Source organism: Myiozetetes cayanensis, unplaced genomic scaffold (genome assembly GCF_022539395.1).
Source record: "Myiozetetes cayanensis isolate MyiCay16 unplaced genomic scaffold, myiCay2020 scf19, whole genome shotgun sequence".
Classification (NCBI taxonomy): Eukaryota; Metazoa; Chordata; class Aves; order Passeriformes; family Tyrannidae; genus Myiozetetes; species Myiozetetes cayanensis.
Window position 1 is genome coordinate 2550434 of NW_026087400.1, and position 18120 is coordinate 2568553.

General features: G+C 49.2%; 1 protein-coding gene across 2 annotated transcripts; it reads left to right on the plus strand.

Annotated features, from left to right (window-relative positions):
• The first annotated feature begins 506 nt into the window (after positions 1 to 506).
• Positions 507 to 18118, plus strand: NCOA5 (nuclear receptor coactivator 5). 2 transcript variants are annotated; one of them, XM_050313823.1, is made up of 10 exons: positions 507 to 635; positions 3519 to 3705; positions 4184 to 4291; positions 8213 to 8279; positions 11745 to 12104; positions 12339 to 12454; positions 12580 to 12706; positions 13370 to 13569; positions 15488 to 15811; positions 16188 to 18118. In XM_050313823.1, the coding sequence occupies exons 2-10, from the start codon at positions 3543 to 3545 to the stop codon at positions 16841 to 16843; spliced, it is 2121 nt and encodes a 706-aa protein (XP_050169780.1). In that variant the 5' UTR covers positions 507 to 635; positions 3519 to 3542; the 3' UTR covers positions 16844 to 18118. The 2 variants fall into 2 exon arrangements, with proteins under 2 accessions (XP_050169780.1, XP_050169781.1); XM_050313824.1 differs by lacking the exons at positions 507 to 635; positions 3519 to 3705 and having other exon boundaries at positions 7877 to 8279.
• Positions 18119 to 18120: the final 2 nt, after the last annotated feature.

Below are 18120 nucleotides of genomic sequence, written 5' to 3' on the forward strand. Positions count from 1 at the left end.
CTGATCCCAATCCTGGTTTGATCCCAATCCTGCTCCCGGTCTGATCCCAATCCCGGTCTATCCTGGTCCCAGTCCTGGTCTGATCCCAATCACGATCTGTCCTGGTCCCAGCCTGATCCCAGTCCCTGTTTGATTCTGGTCCCAATCCCGGTCTGCCCCCAATCCCACTCCTGTTTTGATCCCAGTCCTGGTCTGATCCCAATCCCGGTCTATCCCAGTTTGATCCCAGTCCCGGTTTGATCCCAGTCCTGGTCTGATCCCAATCCCGGTCTATCCCGGTTCGATCCCTATCCCGGTCCCGGTCCCTCCCCCGCGCAGGTCCGGTAGCGCCACCCAGCGGCCGCATCCTCCCGCCGTCCCGGGGACTACAACTCCCGGCGTGCCTTGCGGCGCGGCCCGCGGTGCACGCGGGATCCAACCCCTTGCCTCGGCAGGCATGGCGGGCGGCCCGCCGCCGCGCCGTAAAGCGACGCGCGTCGCCATAGCGACCGCGCTGCCCCCTCCCCCGGTTTGCGACGGCGCCGCGCGGCAGCGGCGGGTGGCGCCTTTGTCCTGGCGGCGGCCTGAGGGGCTCCGGGACCCGCGGGGGGTTTCTGAGGAGCTCCGGCACCGGCGGGGAGTCTGCGGCACCGGCGGTGAGTCTGCGGGGCCGCGGCCGCGCTGCACCGAGCCCCCGGGGGCGGCCCGGTCCCTCCCGCCCGCCGGCTGGGGCCGGGCCGGGCGCGCCCCGCGGCCTGCGGGCGGTGCGGGATCGCCGGGGCTCGGGGCGGGCCGGCAGCGCCCGAGCCCCGCGGACGCGCGGGGGGAGCGGCCCGGGGGGAAAGCGGCCCGTTCCCGCCGCTCCCGGAGCCGCGGGCGGCCCGCGGTGTCGGGCGGGAGGAAGGCGGGGGCGCTGCCCGCGTTACCGTGTGCGGAGGCCGGGCCGGGGCGGTGCCCCGGGAACCTCTCCTGGGTTTTGGGAGGGTCGGCCCCGAGGGGAGCCCCCCCCCGCTCCTCGGCACTGCTGCCTTCTGGCCTCGGTGCCGGCCGTCCCTGCCGGGCCCGCGGGCTTCTGGCGGGGTTGTGTCGTGTTTCGCTTGTGGCAAATTAGCTCCAGTGCCCCACTCCGGCAGAGCCTTGCTTCCCGAAGCTGTAGCGCTGCTAATAAACAACTTTGGGTTTAAGTGTAAGGGTTTTAGAGATGTGGCTTTAATTAACTTCCAGAGTGTTTGTTGGCACGGGAGGTGCCCTGGGCTGTCCTGTCGTAGTTCCTCCGCGGGGAATTGGCACCTTTAAGCTGCCCTGGTGCCTCTCTGGCTGCATCCATACCAAAAGATCTAATGTAGGAATTATTTGTTCACCTGGTGTAACGTGGCCAGAGCTGGGACAACAACATTCATTTATTCTGGTCTTATGATCGCTAAACGGCCCTTAACTCTGTGATCTGCTGCGTGGGAAATGGTAAGAGCCAGGAAATGCTCTTGAGATGGAAGTTCTGGAGTAACTCAACTCATCTGAGTGTTGGGGATTTATTGATTGAAGTGGGGAAAAAGGCTCCCTGTTTTAATTCACGTGGAAAGCTCTTGCACCCTCTTCCTCAGCCAGCCCCACCCTTCAGGAAAAGAAAAGGGGAGGTTTTTTTACAGCTTTTTATGTTGGAAGTGGGATGTCCCACCAGCAGTTGGGGGCCTGTTTGACACCTGTTCGCTGTGTGTGTCTGTGACATCCCGAGGCCACCCGCACAGATGTGGCCCCTGCAGGGGCTCTGTGTCCCCATCCCTGTGCCTGGTGGTGCTCAGAGCTGGAGAATCCATCCTGCTCCTCATGGGAACTCGGGCCAGATGGGTCCTTCCATGTTTTGTTGCCGCTTTGTCGTCTTGGGGGAGTTTTGAAAGCTTCTTTCCCCTCAGCTGAAGAGAGCTTGAGCTGCAATAGTGGAATAGAAATCCAGTGCTTCCATACAGGAAAATGTGATGGGATTTGGTCCTTCTGATGGGGAAGGTAAAACTGTGTGTCTGTGTGCGTGTGTGTGGACAAACTTGCAGGAGGATTGGGGCAAAAGTGATAGAGAGAATGAATTTTGTTGGATTTTGGGTTGGGTGTTGGGTTTTTTTCCTCCTCCTTGTTCTGGCAGTTGATTTTAAGAAGTTTATTAGACAGGGAGCCGTTCTCTGCCTCCCATTTCTGCAGGGTTTCCCCAAAAAAATGGGAAGAGTGATACAAATGTGAAACTGATCGATCTTTAAAGAATAAATAAATAAATTTTATGTCTCAAATCTGGAGTAGATGTATTTTTCATGCCAGTTAAGTGTTGTAAAAGTATTTACATGAAGCTGGGTTTATGTTTTGGGACATTTGACTCGTTTATTTAGAGATGACTTTTAAATTGTATCCTCTGGGTTGCTGCGAGGGATTGTGGTGGTTGTTGGCACCACGTGATTAACAGGAGAAGTTTCTGTTGATACACTCAAATTTCATCAGCTTTCCTTCTCCAGGCTTCTTGCATGCTGCAAGCAGAAAATCCCATCCTGCATTCCTCTAGGTGAATGTTTAGGAAGTAGGACAACTTTATTAAATAGTTTTCAAACTTTCAAGTTCATCTTGAAAGTTCCAGGGTTATCCATTTCCTCGAGCTTCATCTGGTGGTGGATTTTAAACCAGAAAGTCTGAATTGTGGGGGTGGTGTTTTTTTATTAGCTTGGTGGTGTTTGTTATTTTTTTTGTTTGTTTGTTGGGGCGTTTTTTGTAATTGTTTGGGTGAGTTTGTGCAGTGAATGTTGCTGACTGCTCCAGCTGTGTGCAGGGGTGTGGGCTAAGGGACTGTGCTTTTGCTGCATGGGGGAGGTGAGGAAGGGTGCAGCGTTTACCTGGGGGGGTGGGATTAAATTCCCAGCTGTGGACCCGCCTGCTGTGGGAGCTGCCACCTCCACGGGGACAGGGGTTTGCTGTCTAACAGGGGTGCGGGTGAGGAGCTGTGCTTTCTGCAGTTGGAAAGCTGAGGTTTCACGTTTGGTGAAGTGATCCAGGTGTGGTCACTCAGGAGCGTTTCAGCAGTACTTCCTGATGCCTCATTCCGAGCCTTATTGGAATATTTGGGTGCTGTTATGCAATGTTGCAATGAGTGTTTCCTTTCCGCTTATTAAAATATTGCATAAATTTCAACGCTTCTTGGCAGCGGATTGAAGAACTAGATGTGACAACAATGGGTGTGTTGAAAAGCTTAAAGTTAAGGCTTTTTAGTGGAAAATTAGTGCTATTTGTATCTTAGTTTGGAGTTAAACCATTAAAAACCTATCTGCAAAATAATTAGGTTTGCCACCTTTCGGTGTTACAGAAAAGCTCAACCAAAACGCTGCAGTGAACGTTTTTTGCCTGACCTCTGTGTCCCTCGTGTTAAGATTTCTCTGGAGTGAAGTTTGCGTCAAGCAGACCCAGTTGGCTCCTAGTCTGCAAAGCTGTTAAGTTTAATCTTGTTCCAGTTTAATTTTTAATGTCATGGATTGAAATTATATGCATGGCCATTTTTCTTTTTTGCGAAGAGTTGGATTTGGAACGAAAGCAAAATGGCTCGAGGACGCAAGAGCAATAGCATCAAACAGAGCGACTTCACTAACAGCACCAATCCTCAGGATTTAGAGAGAAGACTTTTTGTCGGCAATTTGCCCACAGACCACATGACTCGTGAAGAAATGGAAGAGATATTTTCAAAATATGGCAAAATCAGGGGTTAGTATATTATCTTATGGCTTTTTGTGGCAGGGATTTCAGTGAGAAGTATCCCTTCACGCTTGTCAAATGCTGTTTGATGGTGATGAGAGGAGTGACTAATGTTGTTCCTAAAAAGTGACCTTTTAATGATAATTTTCTCTGGAAAAGCCATTCCTTCACTACAGCTCAAACGTAATGCAAATCTATCAGCTATGTTTTAGCTGTTGGGGTCACGGTGTGATGCTACAATGCTCTCAAGTGACTTCATAGCCTCTCAAATCAAATCCTGGTCACTTCATGGGCTGTATTTTGGTCACTGCCTTGTCAGAAGGGAGTGTATCAGAGCCTTTGAGCTCTGCATTTTGATCCTGGTGGATTTGTTTTTTTTCCCAGGAGGTGGGTAGAGCCCCCGTGGGAGTTGAGCTGGTGGGGTTAGGTGTGGGGCGGCACTGTGGCGTGGTTGTAACCGGTCTTGCCCTGCTGTTAACTCTTGCAGCCCTCAGCATGTACCATGGCTATGGGTTCGTGCAGTATGACCGTCTAGAAGATGTCCAGGCCGCTCTGGACGGTGAGAAGGGTCGCCTTTATAAAGGGTATAGATTAGGTAAGGAAAACTGCTGCGCGCTCTGCGGACCCCCAGCATGCGTTCGGGAGAAAGAAACAGTGCTTTGGTTTTAAAGCTCCCTCAAAGTTGCCCGGCCTCAGTCTCAAATCGCTTTTCCTCAGGGTGGATTTGCCTCCTGAGTTCCCGCTCTGTGCTTCACCTGCAGGGTGAAGGCTCACCTTGCTGCCTGGGTCTTACTCTGATTTTTTTTTACATATTAGTGCTCGGGAGGCTCTGTTACCCTGGGTAAGAAACTGTGCAACAAGTAAAGCCCTGGAAAGCGATCCTTGAAACCTCCAGCACAGTTTAATAACATTTGTAAACTAAAACTGGGCTTCATCTTGACATGCTCGGAGAAATTGGTCACAGCACTTAGCGGTTGGTTGGATAAGTAACCTTAACTCGGATTTTTGCCCATGTGGAACCAGCCTGTTAAGCAGTGCTATAAATACTGAGTACTTTAGAAAGGACATTTTCATAAAGATGAAGATAATTCTGCTAAATGTGCTGGGAGCAGACTTAAATGGCAATGAATGGTTAGAAATCCACGAGTAATCTTCTAAATGGAAGGAAAAAAATTACTTTGAAGTAAGCCTATGCTAATTTGAAGCAAAACAGTTTGACTTAGAAAAGAATGAAAGGAGCAATAAATAGTATCCTGTGGGAAGGTGTGTGTACAGTAAAAAATAGGAGCCTGGAGATGGAAATGGAGGCAAATAGACGAGGAGGATAGAAGGATACAAGAGGAATTGATGTCCAGCATTGTCCAAGTGTAGTGGCTGTTTTAGAAACTAAGGGGTAACTGACTGGAAATGATAAAATTTCTAACTGGAGAGGACCAGTTAATGTTTCTGCTCTCTGTTTTTGAAGAGGCAGATGGTGTGTTTAATATAATTTCCATTTCAGTAGCAAAACAAAGGAGGTAAAACTGCAGATACCAAAACTAGACCTCTCAAAAGAATTGACATCTCTGAGGCTCAGTGAAATGCAGACCTGCCTAGGCTGTTACTGGTGTTTTTCCACAAGCCTGGGAAAGCTAGGGAGTTTCCAAGGAGCCAGTAGAGTTCTGCAGGTGAGCCAATAGGCAGCGTAAATGGGATGAGCCTGGCACCAGCGCCTGGAAACAGAGGGATTCTTTCACCTGACACTGGTGGGAAGGGAATTGATTAGTACCAATTGATTAGTACCAATCCAAAAATAAATCTAACTTATAGTAGTGCAAGCTCTGTGGCTGGAAGAAGCAGATGTACAGATTGCTATAAAGGGTTTGATTTGATAAGAAACTAGAACAGTTAAAACCAACAGAGTTAAATGGATCTCACGTGAATCTCAGTGTGACATAGATGGGATTTCTCAGTGCTTTGAGCCATGGTCTGGAAGAACTGATTTCTGGCCGTACAGTGCTTTTATAGGTGACTTGGAGAGAAAATAGTGTTTTAAAAAGAGGATGAAGTAATGAGGATTGAGTCACTGATGGTGAAAGGGCCTGGACTTCTTAAGCTGGATGCAGACAGACATGAGCTTTCAGTGAAGCCAGAAGGGAAGGTCTGTGCCCGGCCAGTGCTTTGGACATCCTTGGCCCTACAGAACACAGGTGTGCGAGCAGGCAGGTTTCGGTACCTCCGGGGTTTTGCTGCTGGAATTTTGTGTTCAGTTCTGGTTTGCTGTGTTCAAAAAAGGATAATGCTGAATTGGAGAAGCCTTGGAAGAACCTGAGAGAGGTTTAGAGTTAAAGAACAAAACTAGCAAAAGCCTCAAGAGGGAAAGGAGTGATGTGATCTGTGTGTTACAGGCAGACCTGGAGATGAGGGAGTTTTAATCTGGTAGGCATAGGTGTGACAGTTCCTTAAATGGGAATAAATAGTTTTCTTTAACAGCGGAGTAATTGGCTTCTGGAGTAACTTATTGGAGCTGTGGTGGTTTCTGTGCTCTGAAGATTTTTAAATTGGAATTTGATGTTTTGCTAAAAGATAAGCCCTAGTTCAATGCCACTGCTGCACTTGAGATAGGAATGTGATTCCAGAAACTCCTGTCACCTGTGTTTGTTCAGAAGGTTACACTGTGATTACAGTGGCCTTATCATCTCAAAATCCTACAGGATAGAAGATTTTTGTTTTGGTTTTTTTTTTCCTGAAGTTTTGTCAGTGTTCAAATACTTGACTTGTAAATGCTATTCGCATTAAATAAAGTGTTATTAAATCTGTTTGTTTTGCACAAGAGAAGGATCCCTGTCAAAGGTGCTTTTTTTTCTTCCAGTTAAGTATTTTTGTGCAGAATTAAATACTTTTTTTTTATTTGAAATAAATGTATTGAGTGTAAACATCATAATAGGTTTCTGCAATGGCATCTTAAAACAGAAAATAAAAATAATCTTAAACCAAAGAAAGCAACTAGTGTCTTACTTAAAGATAACACTTGACTTTAAGAGGAAAAAATTACCAACTAAATAATAAATGCAAGGAGAACAGTTACTTCAGCCGTGCAGCCTGAGTATTAAATATAATTGCTAATAACTCAACAAGGTAGAAGGTTTGGGGAGAGTTTAACTCCAGTGTAGCATCATACAGGTATTCCCACAGATGCACAGAAGTATTTTCCTATCTTTAATGACTAAAACTATGTAGAGAGTAAATATCCTTCACATGTAGTTTGTGACAGTAGAAGCTGCAGCTCTGTTTGTTCCTGGAGAGATACTTTGGGGTCCTGTGAAGGTTGTTATGCTGCAGTTGTAGTTAATGTTCAGATTGTTCTCATTTTTCTCCCCCTGTAGAAAGGGAACATGCTACTGCTTCATTGACAACAAGAGCAAAAATTAGACCTGATCCCTTAATTCCAATTTTAGTCTTGAAAATGATAGAGGATAGTTTGGGAAGTTACAGCATTAAGACTGAGTCTGCCTAAAGACATTGTGGCATGTTTATTCTCTTGCAAGGGCTTGAGAGTAGTTAATGCAAATAACTCATCAGAAATGTTAATTGTTGATAGATTCTGAGGGAGCAGATAGGGCCTATGTTTGGTTTGTTCTTTTCCTTAAAAGGCTCTCAGTAAAATGTCCAAAGTCACTTCTGTTTGCTCTTGCCCCACTCCAGTGCATTCTTTCATCTCCAGTCAGCTGTCATGGGAGACTTTGTTTCTTAACAGTAGAACAGTGTGGGTCCCTGCCAGTTCTGGGCAACTTCACTTTTGCTGGTTGAGAACAAGACTCTGTTTCTTCAGCTCTCTTAACTTCTTTGTGTTTCACTTCATGGTGTTTTTCATGGAGATGTTCCGAAGCCAACCAGTTTTTCAAATTTCCCATCTGTTGCCTCAGTTTGCATCATGTTAACAGTGGTGTTTTGAGTGCACCATGTTGACTTCATAAGGAGCTTGTGCTCCAGGCTCCCGGATCCCATTTCTCGGTGGGGGCTGTGCACCTTAACTGCAGCAGTCCCTGGGAAGGCAGTTGCAAGTGCCACTTGAGAACCCTTGGATTATTTCCGACAAGGGTAGCAGCATGCTCCGTTGAACAGGATTGGCTGTGAACTTAAGACTGTGCTGGCCATCAGACCTTTCTTGGAGGTTTTCAGACTCTGCTTTTTCTCCTAGAGTCCATGAGTCGCTTTCTGCTCGCTCATAGACTGCAGAAGAAAGAGGTTCTCTTATGGAACGACGAGTCTGGATGTAGGCCTGAACATGCAGGGTTAAAACTTCACCCAAAGCTGTCCACCCTATTTTGAAGTCAGAGAAATCCATGAAATTTTCATTATGTTGTACTATCTAAACTTAATAAAAAATTGTCAAAGTGACAATGTCTCTCTGCTGAATGGATTTTCTTGCACCATCTGGGTGTTGTTGAGCTTAAGTTGCTTTCATTTGAATTGTGCTGATGATCTTTTTTTTTGTTTCATAGCATTGAACAGATGGGTTGATTATTCTTTACAGATATTAATAAAGCAGTGGAAAGAAGAAATATGAATAAGGCTTCATCAAGGTCCAGTCCGACACGAAGGTAAAGTACCTGGAAGCAGTGAGTTGTACTAGGAATTCAGGCCTCCAGGGCATGAGCCCAGCGGCCTGTGCTAAATGTCTGTGTCTCTTCCCCACTGCCACCTCCCCACTCAAACAGCTCCGGGGAGACAGTTGGAACGTGGCTGCTCCACCTCTGGGAGCCCTTCTGGCTCTGACACCTTGGGGGGGCACGAGGGAAACCTCATGTCTGCTGCTCTTACTGCAGCCAAGCGTTAGGTTTTGCAGCACAGCCTGTAGGAGACTTGTGAAGAAGAGTATCCTTGATGTCTTCTCCTACCTCCAACATCAGAGAAGCCGAGGCACAGCTAAAGAACACCAAGGGCTGCAGCACAGTAGCAGGAGTGCTGCAGAGGACTTCGGGGTCTTGCCTCTTCTGATGGTGAAAGCTTCCAATGCAAGAATGAGACTGGAAAGAGCACTTCAGTGAAGCACAAGACAGAGCAAAATGTCTCTTGCACGGTCCTGCCTGCACCTGCACTTGTGTTGTCTGTGCCTGGAGCCCCCTCTGTGCAGTCACTGACGTGTACCCTCCAGTTTCTGGTTAACTACCCCTCGGTGGGCACAGTGCGACTTCCCTCTGTGTAGGAAGTCACAGGCAAGGGAAGAAGACATGGACTGACCTGCCACAGGAGGACTACTTCAGTTTCCACAGCATTAATAGGGAGCACACAGAGACGTGCTGTGGTGTAGTTTGGTATAAGGCATCTGCCCTGTGTGCCTGTACTGTAAAGTTTTCCACACAAAGGAGTGATTCTTGTTGAACTTGAAGGTAATCAAGCTCCCACGTGTCTGGTGTTCTTTACTAACTTGACCTGTTAAATTACCAAAAATGAGAAAAAAGTGTGACTAGCAGGACATCTACACCAAAAAAAAAAAAAAAAAGGCCCAGAGAATGAGTAGCTTCAATTCTTGGCACCATTTATGTTTTTTGTGTGCTACACTTACCCTGCACAGGGCCAAATGTGCCTGCAGAGAGCAGTGGGTGGGTGTCAGGCCCAGGAAGTGCTTTGGGCACAGAGCTCTTGTTCTGTGGGTTCCTGGGACAGGTGCAGCAAACCTTGGGCCAGGCAGAGTCAGGTGTGCTCCGTGCCGGTGTGAAGACCTTGGGAGTACATGAGCAGCAGGCGCTGATGGCATGTCTTTGGCCCCCGTGCCACTGATGGCACCGTGCAGCACTGCAGGGGTGAGGGGCAGGCGCCCGTGCCTAGAGCATTGGTCCTCTTGGACTGTGCTGCAGAGGGACAAGCAGCAGGCACTGATGCCATGGGCATCGGAACCTCTGTCATCCTGCCTCTGTGACATGCCCTGTCGTGGCCCTAAGGAGCACTGGAGGTACGTGAGCCGTGGTGCTGTGGGCACCAGGCTCTGGACTGAACTGCTACGCCTGCCAAAGGCTTTGGTGCCACTGTGACAGGCACTGGATTCCAGCTGGCACTGCAGACACCGTGGTCATCCCATGTGGTTAGCACCGCGTCCCAAGCAGAACCACGGACATGGGTGGCAATGAGCTCTCAGTCGTCAAGTCCTGGGCATGGCTGTGGGCGATGGAGTGTGGCCCACGCCGTGGCCTGGAATCACAGCTGTCAAGCCGGGATGCTGAGCCCTGCGCTGCCGGGATGGCGGTGCCGCGTCCCGAGCAGATGTGGGTAGTGGTGCCGACACTGCAGGAGTCGGACCATGGGGACTGAGGTGTGGAAGCAGAAGGAGCTGTGCCTTTGTGCTGCCACCTCCCTGGAGCCAGGCAGCCACGTGGGCACGAGAGCCGAGGGGAGCTGTGCCACGTCTCTATTCCTGTCACAGGCGTGCGTTGTTCATTCCGGATCTTCTTGTCTCTGCGGATAACGAATGTGGCCTGTTCTGGTCACCCCCACTCCAGCGGAATAAATGTCATATGCCAAACAATTCCCCTGCATCTGGCTGTTTTGCTAAATGGTCTCACAGCTACGGAAAGATCGACCTCCATTAGAGCAAGTCATAAGTCTGCCCTGAGCTTCTGCCATCGTTCATTGTAGGTTTGGGGGGAAGGGGGCCATGAGTCTCACAGGATGCGGTTTCAATGCAGATCACAAACAAAAAGCACATTGCCTGTCCAAGAGGCTGAGAGAGTTTGCAGTTGTTTGTCTGCAAATAACGTGTCTCTTACAGGAGGAGGCTGTTTATGCTCTTGGGGGCAACTCTAGTTTGTCCTAAAGTCTGACTTGTATCTGACACGGGAACAGAGAACGCCAGCACTCCTGTGTGCCCCCAGCACAGCTGGGTGTCCGACTCCAAAGTCCGTCCACAGACCCTGCTCCTCCATCTTGTTCCTGTCCACTCTGCCTGACCCTGAGCTTGGGCACATCCAACTTGCTGTTCTCTTCAGGTGACCACTACATGATTGCACTGCAGTAGACACAGACTTACCTTCTGCTTGTCTTTCATAAACTAGATTAGGCTGGTTGAGAACTGTAAAAGTCTTGTCAAGTTCGGGAAATAAAAAGATTCAAAAAGCTGGTTTTTTTTCCTGATGGTTGTCAGTATTTTGGGGAAAGAATATTCCAAACACATCAAGCTCAGTAGTTTCTCTGCAAGTTTTTTTTACGTTTGACTCTGACTACAGTGAAGTTGTGGTTTTTTCTGGAAAACAGAGTACAACTTGGAAAAAACACTACTGTTTTGGGAAAAGATGAAGACTGGAACATTATTCTTCCTTGGCTCTGAAGACAGTGCAGTACAAAGTCTGAATGAGCTGGATCATTCAGATCCAACAGAGAAGCCTGTTGCGGCTGCTGAGGATGCAGTGCTGGTTGGGTTTAGTACCCTCTTAACGTGTGGCATCATAAACATAAGACTGGCTTTCTACGGAAATATCCCTCAAATCCAGGACACGGCAGTAGCTGTTATTGCTTTCTGTCAGCAGCACAAACACAACCACAACATGGAACCTGCAGTGTCTTTGGTCACAAGCTGCTCCTTTTTTAATCATACGCCAGTAACGTTATGTCAGGTGTTCTGCTGTCACTGAGGAGTGAATTTAATGGATCCCTTGAACGCTCCTGGCTATCACATATTTGTAGGTAGTAGCCTACATCACCTTAAATTCTCTCAGGGAATTTGCAAAACATGGTTGATGGATGATCTGTGGCTGACATTGGAGGACAGAGGCCTTGAAATCGTGCTTTCTGAAGTGCCTGTTTGCTTCTTCCACAGGTGCTCTACACTTTTAGTGATGCTCCATTAAGGAGCTTTCTGGGTCTTGTTTGACTGTGAATGAACCTTAGAATTAAGAACCTTCTCCAGACTTCTTCAAAAACACGATTTTTGGGTAATTTTTGCTGTTGTGGGATAGGAGGGAGGATTCAGCTGCTGAGAGAAGGGTCACTTTGGCACCTCAGGTAAGAGATCTAGGGGTAACCGTACTCGTGTGGTTAGCAGGCTAACGGAATTTCCCTGGTGTTTTCCTCAGAGAGCCATATGCCTACGGGGATGGCCGAGATGCCAGACGCGACCGCTCCCCTCTTCGGGGGAGCCCACGGAGGGACCCCAGGGATGGCAGGGATGGCAGGAACGGGCGAGATGCCAGAGACGCTCGAGACATTCGAGCTAGAGATATGCGCGACGCCAGAGACCACAGGGACCCACGGGACCTGCGAGACCCGCGGGATATCAGGGATCCGAGGGACCTGCGGGACCCGCGTGATGTTAGAGATCTTCGCGACCCACGGGAGCCACTGTACGACCGATACCGGGATCCGCGGGATATGAGAAATGCGCGAGATGTGAGGGATCCGCGGGACATGAGAGACCCTCGAGACCCTATGTACAGGTAAGCTCAGCCGGATCGTGTTTGCAAATGAGTTCTTACGGTGTTTCTGCCGCACTGGCTGCGCTGGTTTGGGTGGTGTCCAGTTTTTGAGGAAATCGCCCTGGCTGGGAGAGTTGTGCTATGGGGAGTGGGTGGGTACCTCTGATATTAAACTTGAGGACGGTGTCTGTGGGATGCGCTGCCTGAGATTGTGCTGGAGCATGGAAACCTTTGCTGTGTCTGTGAACGTTGCAGACGAGATGAATCTTACGACCGTTACCTGCGCCTTGAGGACTATTACCGGCGCAAGGACGACTCTTACTACGACCGCTACAAGGACCATTTCGACAGACCTCCAGTGAATTCAGATGGTGAGTGCCTGGAACGCTTTAATGGGAGGGTGCAGGGGTGCCGCAGTGCCGACCCTGTGGTGTTCTGTGCCCCTCTGAGCAGGTCTAAAGGGCATCCCTTGTTCTGTCCCTGCGGCTCGTTTCAGACCGTCTGAAGCGCGAGGAGCGGCGCCGGGAGGAGCTGTACCGTCAGTACTACGAGGAAATCAAGAGGCGTTTTGATGCAGAGAGACCTGTGGATTGTTCCGTGATAGTGGTGAATAAACAGACAAAGTAAGCAAATAGTTACAACAGGCTTTATTATTGCATGGTAGAGGAGAATGGATGTAAACTTAGTCCTGCCTTGAGGCTGTTTGTCTTATGGGTTGCTCTTGAGAAATGCGGCTTTAGAGCCCCCAGAAAGCTGTAGCTCCTTGTTGCTCTTCCGGGAATGTATGTTGATGAGGTGTGGAAATGTATCTTGTGATTGCATTTATTTCCCCCTTGTTACCTATCTCTGTACCTTCTCCTGATACTTTTCCACCCACTCTTCATATCAACCTGTCATGACAGGCTGAGTTCTGTAGGTTGGCTTCTCTCCTCTCTATCCCTTGGACTTCTGCAGGCATAAATTTCCTCCTTTAATGAGTTCAGTTTAAACATGTTTGTGTGAACAAATTTTTAATAGTGTAAATCCCTTTGCAAACACTCTCTCTTAGCTAAGCCAAAGCTTGATTTGTAATTTATTTCAGTTAAACTGAAATGACTGATTCAGATCAGAATAAGGGCTTTTCTATTACTGTAATGGGATTGCTTTAGTACTGTCCTGATAAACATAATGAAGTCGGGCAAGTCATCAGAAAAGCGAATCTGAGATGGAGGAGAGGGTGAATGTGCCAAGGCTTCTGTTTCTGTGTGTGACTGGCGTGTTAAACTGCTGGCTTTGCTTTGTGACAGGGAGTACGCGGAGTCAGTGGGACGGAAGGTGCGGGATCTGGGCATGGTAGTGGACCTGATCTTCCTCAACACAGAGATGTCACTGACGCAAGCCCTGGACGATGTGAGCAGAGGAGGGTCTCCTTTTGCCATTGTCATCACCCAGCAGCATCAAGTTCACCGCTCTTGCACTGTTAACATCATGTTTGGCACCCCACAAGGTACTGAGGTCTCAGTAGGCTGGGAACTGCGTGGTCACTCTGAACCTTTCTTTCAGGCAGAATCACACAGGACAAAGGTCGTCCTTGCTGTCACACAAGTAGTTATTAATGACTTGACACAGTGTCATAAATGTGAATATCATTATTTACAAGCTCCCATAATACTCTGTTTGCCCTTTGACAAAAGGACTGTGTAATTCCTGCCAAGAGGGAATCTCAGCCGTGTTCTTGGCTTCTAACACTGCCAGCCTTCCTGTCTCAGGAAAAGTCATGGACCCCAGTGCTAGAAATGGTTGCACTGCTCTGGGAGATCTCTGAGTAACACCAGCCCAACCTCAGTCTATCACTTGTTGCTCTCAAAGAGAGCCTATTTGGAATGTGACAAATTACAGGACAGATTTCAAATGTATTTTAATAAAGATTTGGTTAAGCTAGAGATCTCATAATGAAACTGGGAGGAGTTAAAAAAAGAACTACAAAGTGTTTGGGTATATGCGCTCTACTTATTAGAGCCATTACACTTGTCACATCACTTTCCATCTCAGGGGGTGACTTGGTTGTTGCATGAGGGTGGGTGTAGGTATTAAAAATGCCTTGTAATCTGGGAAAGCAGCCTGTGTTCTGATCATAGGCCTGTTCATATACTCTGTCTGCACAGGTGACTGGTTCGACTGACATTGAGCTTTCAAAGGTTATTTCTGCTTTACTGTGTTCCCAAGTAATGTTCTGGGAGATCATCTGGGAGAGGAAACGTCTGAGTGCACAGTCAGTGGTTGGTGTGTGCTCACTGACTGGAGAAGCCCAGTTTCTTTTAACAACAGATGCAGATGTGATGGGAGGGTTCCCTCATTTCCTGAAGGAGCACAGCTCACGCACACTGTCTCTGGGCTTTCCACTGCCCTTGGTTTTAACTCTTAGCTCCTTTGGTTTAACACCTGTTAAACCTCTGGCAGGAGGCCAAAGCTGCTTTTCTGCACAGGATCTGCCGGTGTATCAGACCTGGTGGGAACCCCAGTCATTAGTTCACCCACAGCTCATTCCAGAGATTAAATATTCTCACTTCAACCGCTTGTGGCCACCTTTCCCTGCGTGGTTGTTTCAGGGAACTCTTTCACAACCTGTGCAAAATGAACCCCAGTTTCCTGTTAGGTGGAAAAAGCTGGCAGGATTTGATGTTCTACAGGTATGAACAGTGCCCTGCCCAGAGCTTTGGGCACTTTTTGGAAGATAAAGGCTCTTTTGATCTCCATGCTTAAATCTGTGTTCAGGGGAATGTTTGCCTGTGTGCTTTGGGACGTTGAAATAATGACCTCAAAACACACTGTTGGAATTGGCCATTATTCATTTTATCACAGAAGAACTCGATTGCTGCTTGTTGTCCCAGAGTGGTGAATGTGAGCAACCATGTGACACTAAGCCAGTGCTGCTTCCTCCCCACCTGCACGAGCACACACAGTGTTAAGGTGTTGGCAGTACAGAAACAAAAGTGTTCCCATGGCTGTCCTCCTCTGGAAAACCTATAGCCTTCAGAGGGCAAGTTTTGGGTCTGTCCAAGGGTTTAGCAGTCAAGTGACTGGAACTGTCTCCTCTTGGAGCGCCAAGGATTTATGTGAGAGGTAGAGGGAGCTGCTTTCCCTTTTAAGTGGTGAGAGGCGGGAAAGACATTTCTGGGATGACAGGATGTCTGCATAGAGCTTTGGGCCTTGGAAGGAAAGGCTGGCCTTGCTGGGTGATAACTGTGGGCCTTTTGTTGGCCTTGGAAATGTAACTGTTTGCCTGTGCCTGGGAAGCTCCCAAGTCTGCACTGGCACTCCCTGGGCAGTGCCTGCTGCTGACTGTGCTGTGCTGGCGATTGAGGGAGACGGCACTTCCCTCAGTGTCACTTCAGGTCACTCAGAGTGTTTCTTTCCTTGTGCAGAACACCGCAACATGCCCCAAGCTGATGCCATGGTGCTGGTGGCAAGGAATTACGAGCGCTACAAAACAGAGTCCCGGGAGAAGGAGCGGGAGGAGATCGCCCGGCAGGCTGCCAAGATGGCAGACGAAGCTGTTCTGCAGGAGCGGGAGCGCCCACCCCCCATGGAGGAGGGTGTCAGAGGAGGTCACCCTCCCGGGATCCAGGCTCTCCTGAACCTGCTGGCAGACAATCGCTACCTGACTGCTGAGGAGATAGATAAAGTCATTAATTACCTGAGGGACCGGAAGGAACGGTTACTGCGGGGCAGCACTGAGTCTCTGCAGGGTGAGTCTCTCGGCCCCAGGCAAGGTTTATCATGGGGTTTGTGGCCCTCGGGGCTGGGACAGGAGGAGAGTTCTGGGACCGCAGAGGAGCCTGGGAGCACGATTTTACTGAGATGGATGTGTCCTTGGGAGTCCTGAGACAATTTAGAGTTTTCATGTGGAAGACCTTTTATAGTGGATTCTCTCAGGGCACTCAGGGACTGCCATAACTGGTTGGGCTGCTACACTCAGTTCTGCGGTTTTGGGTTCCCAGAGCTGTGCAGCTCCGATCAGAGGGTGGGTGTTCACTGATGCTGTGTAGCTGTTTCACGAGTTTTCTTTAGATGCCCCTTTAAGAGCATTTGCAGAGCTTTAACCACCTTTCCTTTCTTTCCCAGCACCCATGTCAAGACAGTCTTTGGGGGCACCTTCAGGATCATCACTGGGTAATCAGTCCAGCCTTCCAAGCTCTCAGACTCATCAGGGTTCACAGCCTCTGGTCTCTACTCCTTCTGTTCCAGTGTCCTCTTCTAATCCTCAGCAGGAGCTTCAGGCAAAAATCCTCAGTCTCTTCAACAGCGGGGCGGCAGCAGCGGCAGCCGCCGTGGCAAACAGCAGTCCTGCCGCCCCCGCGGGCTCTTCGGGCAGCACTCCCAACCAGAACTTTGCCAACCTGGCTGGTGGGCAGCCCCGGCCAGCACAGATGAGCGCTGGAAACCTAAACCAGGCTCAGCAGAGATTGCAGACTCCAAGCGCGCAGCTTCCTGCTCTGCCGGGCCCTTCGAGAAACGCGGGTCCGAGGCCTGGGGCTCCCCCACAACCTCAGCCGCTCTATGGTCAGCACCAGACCCGCCTCCCTGCGCCTGGCAGCGTGCCCGCTCAAAGGCCGGTGTCTTCTGGTATCAACTTTGACAACCCCAGTGTACAGAAAGCCTTGGACACCCTTATCCAGAGTGGTCCTGCGCTCTCCCACCTCGTGAGCCAAACTGTGGCCCAGGGGCGAGCAGGGTCCTCAGCCCAGCAACCGATGGGCTCCTACCAGCGACACTATTAGAGCTGAGCTGTGAGGCCTGTTCCCCTTCCCTTTGCCATTCCATACTTATAGCTGTTTAAGGAGTTTCCCATCCTTGACCCGGGACAGATGCCTGGACATGCATGTCCTCTCCACTCTGGTGAGAGCATACCCCCCACAGCATTACTGTCGACGGTTGCTGGTGCTGCCCTCCCTCTCCTTGATCTGGTTAGCAGTGTTTGGAGCAGAATGCTCGGTTTTCTCTGCAGCACAGTGTTGGATCATTGGTTGTGTTGTCCCATCCCAGGTATCAGTCCTGCTGCATTTTCCTCACTCCCAGCACCTGGTGCACCTTCCCACTGAGGTGCAGTCTGGGCTTACTGAATGGTCTCAGTGTAGTTTTGGGTCAGTGGTTTTGAGGAATTAAGGGACTGGACACAGTGTTATGCTGATGGGCCTTGGACACCCACTGCTGTGGAATGGGCACTATTTTTCTTTGGAATTTTTTTTTTTTTTTTTTTTTCTTTTTTAATGATGTATAAGCCAGCTGGGAAGTACAGTGATAACACTAGCAGCAGAAATTGTGAAGCACATGCCTGACCACTGCTCAGTAACCAGGACTGTGCCGTGCAGTCCCTCCATGCTGGCCTGCCCTGTCCCAGCAGGGAGGCACGTGCTCCTCACCTCACCCTGGGCTGAGCACAGATCTGCAACACAAGAACTTCCAGCCAAGGCAGAGGCTTCAAATGGTCTGTCAATTTTCCTACACCAAGTAATCAGTGTCAAGATCAGTCTGTTAAATTTGGTGTATAAATTTCCTTTTCTTACAGCCTTTGGGACGGTTGTTAGTGTAGCTCAGCTGCAGCCATGCTGATATGCTGCTGGCCCCCCTGGGAATACCCAACACTAGGTACCAGGGGGAATCCTGCTCTCTGAAACCTCACCTTGTTGTTCTGAGGGGTGTTCTGTCCATCTGAGGAGGAGAGGCAGTGCCAAGATGCAATACCATAATTTTATAGTTTTTTTTAACGCTTTGGTAGCTGCAGCGGACAGTGGAGTGGAAGATCAGGCAGTGATTCTTCACCGTGTTTTTAACCGGTAACATACTTTGATACCAGAACACAAAACATCTCTTAACTGTGTGGTCCTCCCCATCATGGCCTTCTTGGAGTCTGTGGGCTTCCTGCAGGAAACCGAGAGACACTGAGGAAGCAGAGGATTTACTTTGTCCCAGGTGGTTTTGTGTTGTAGCATTTATTTTCTCTCTGTGCTGTTAACAAGAGGACATTACTTTCTAATAAAAGGCCGTAAAAATTAGT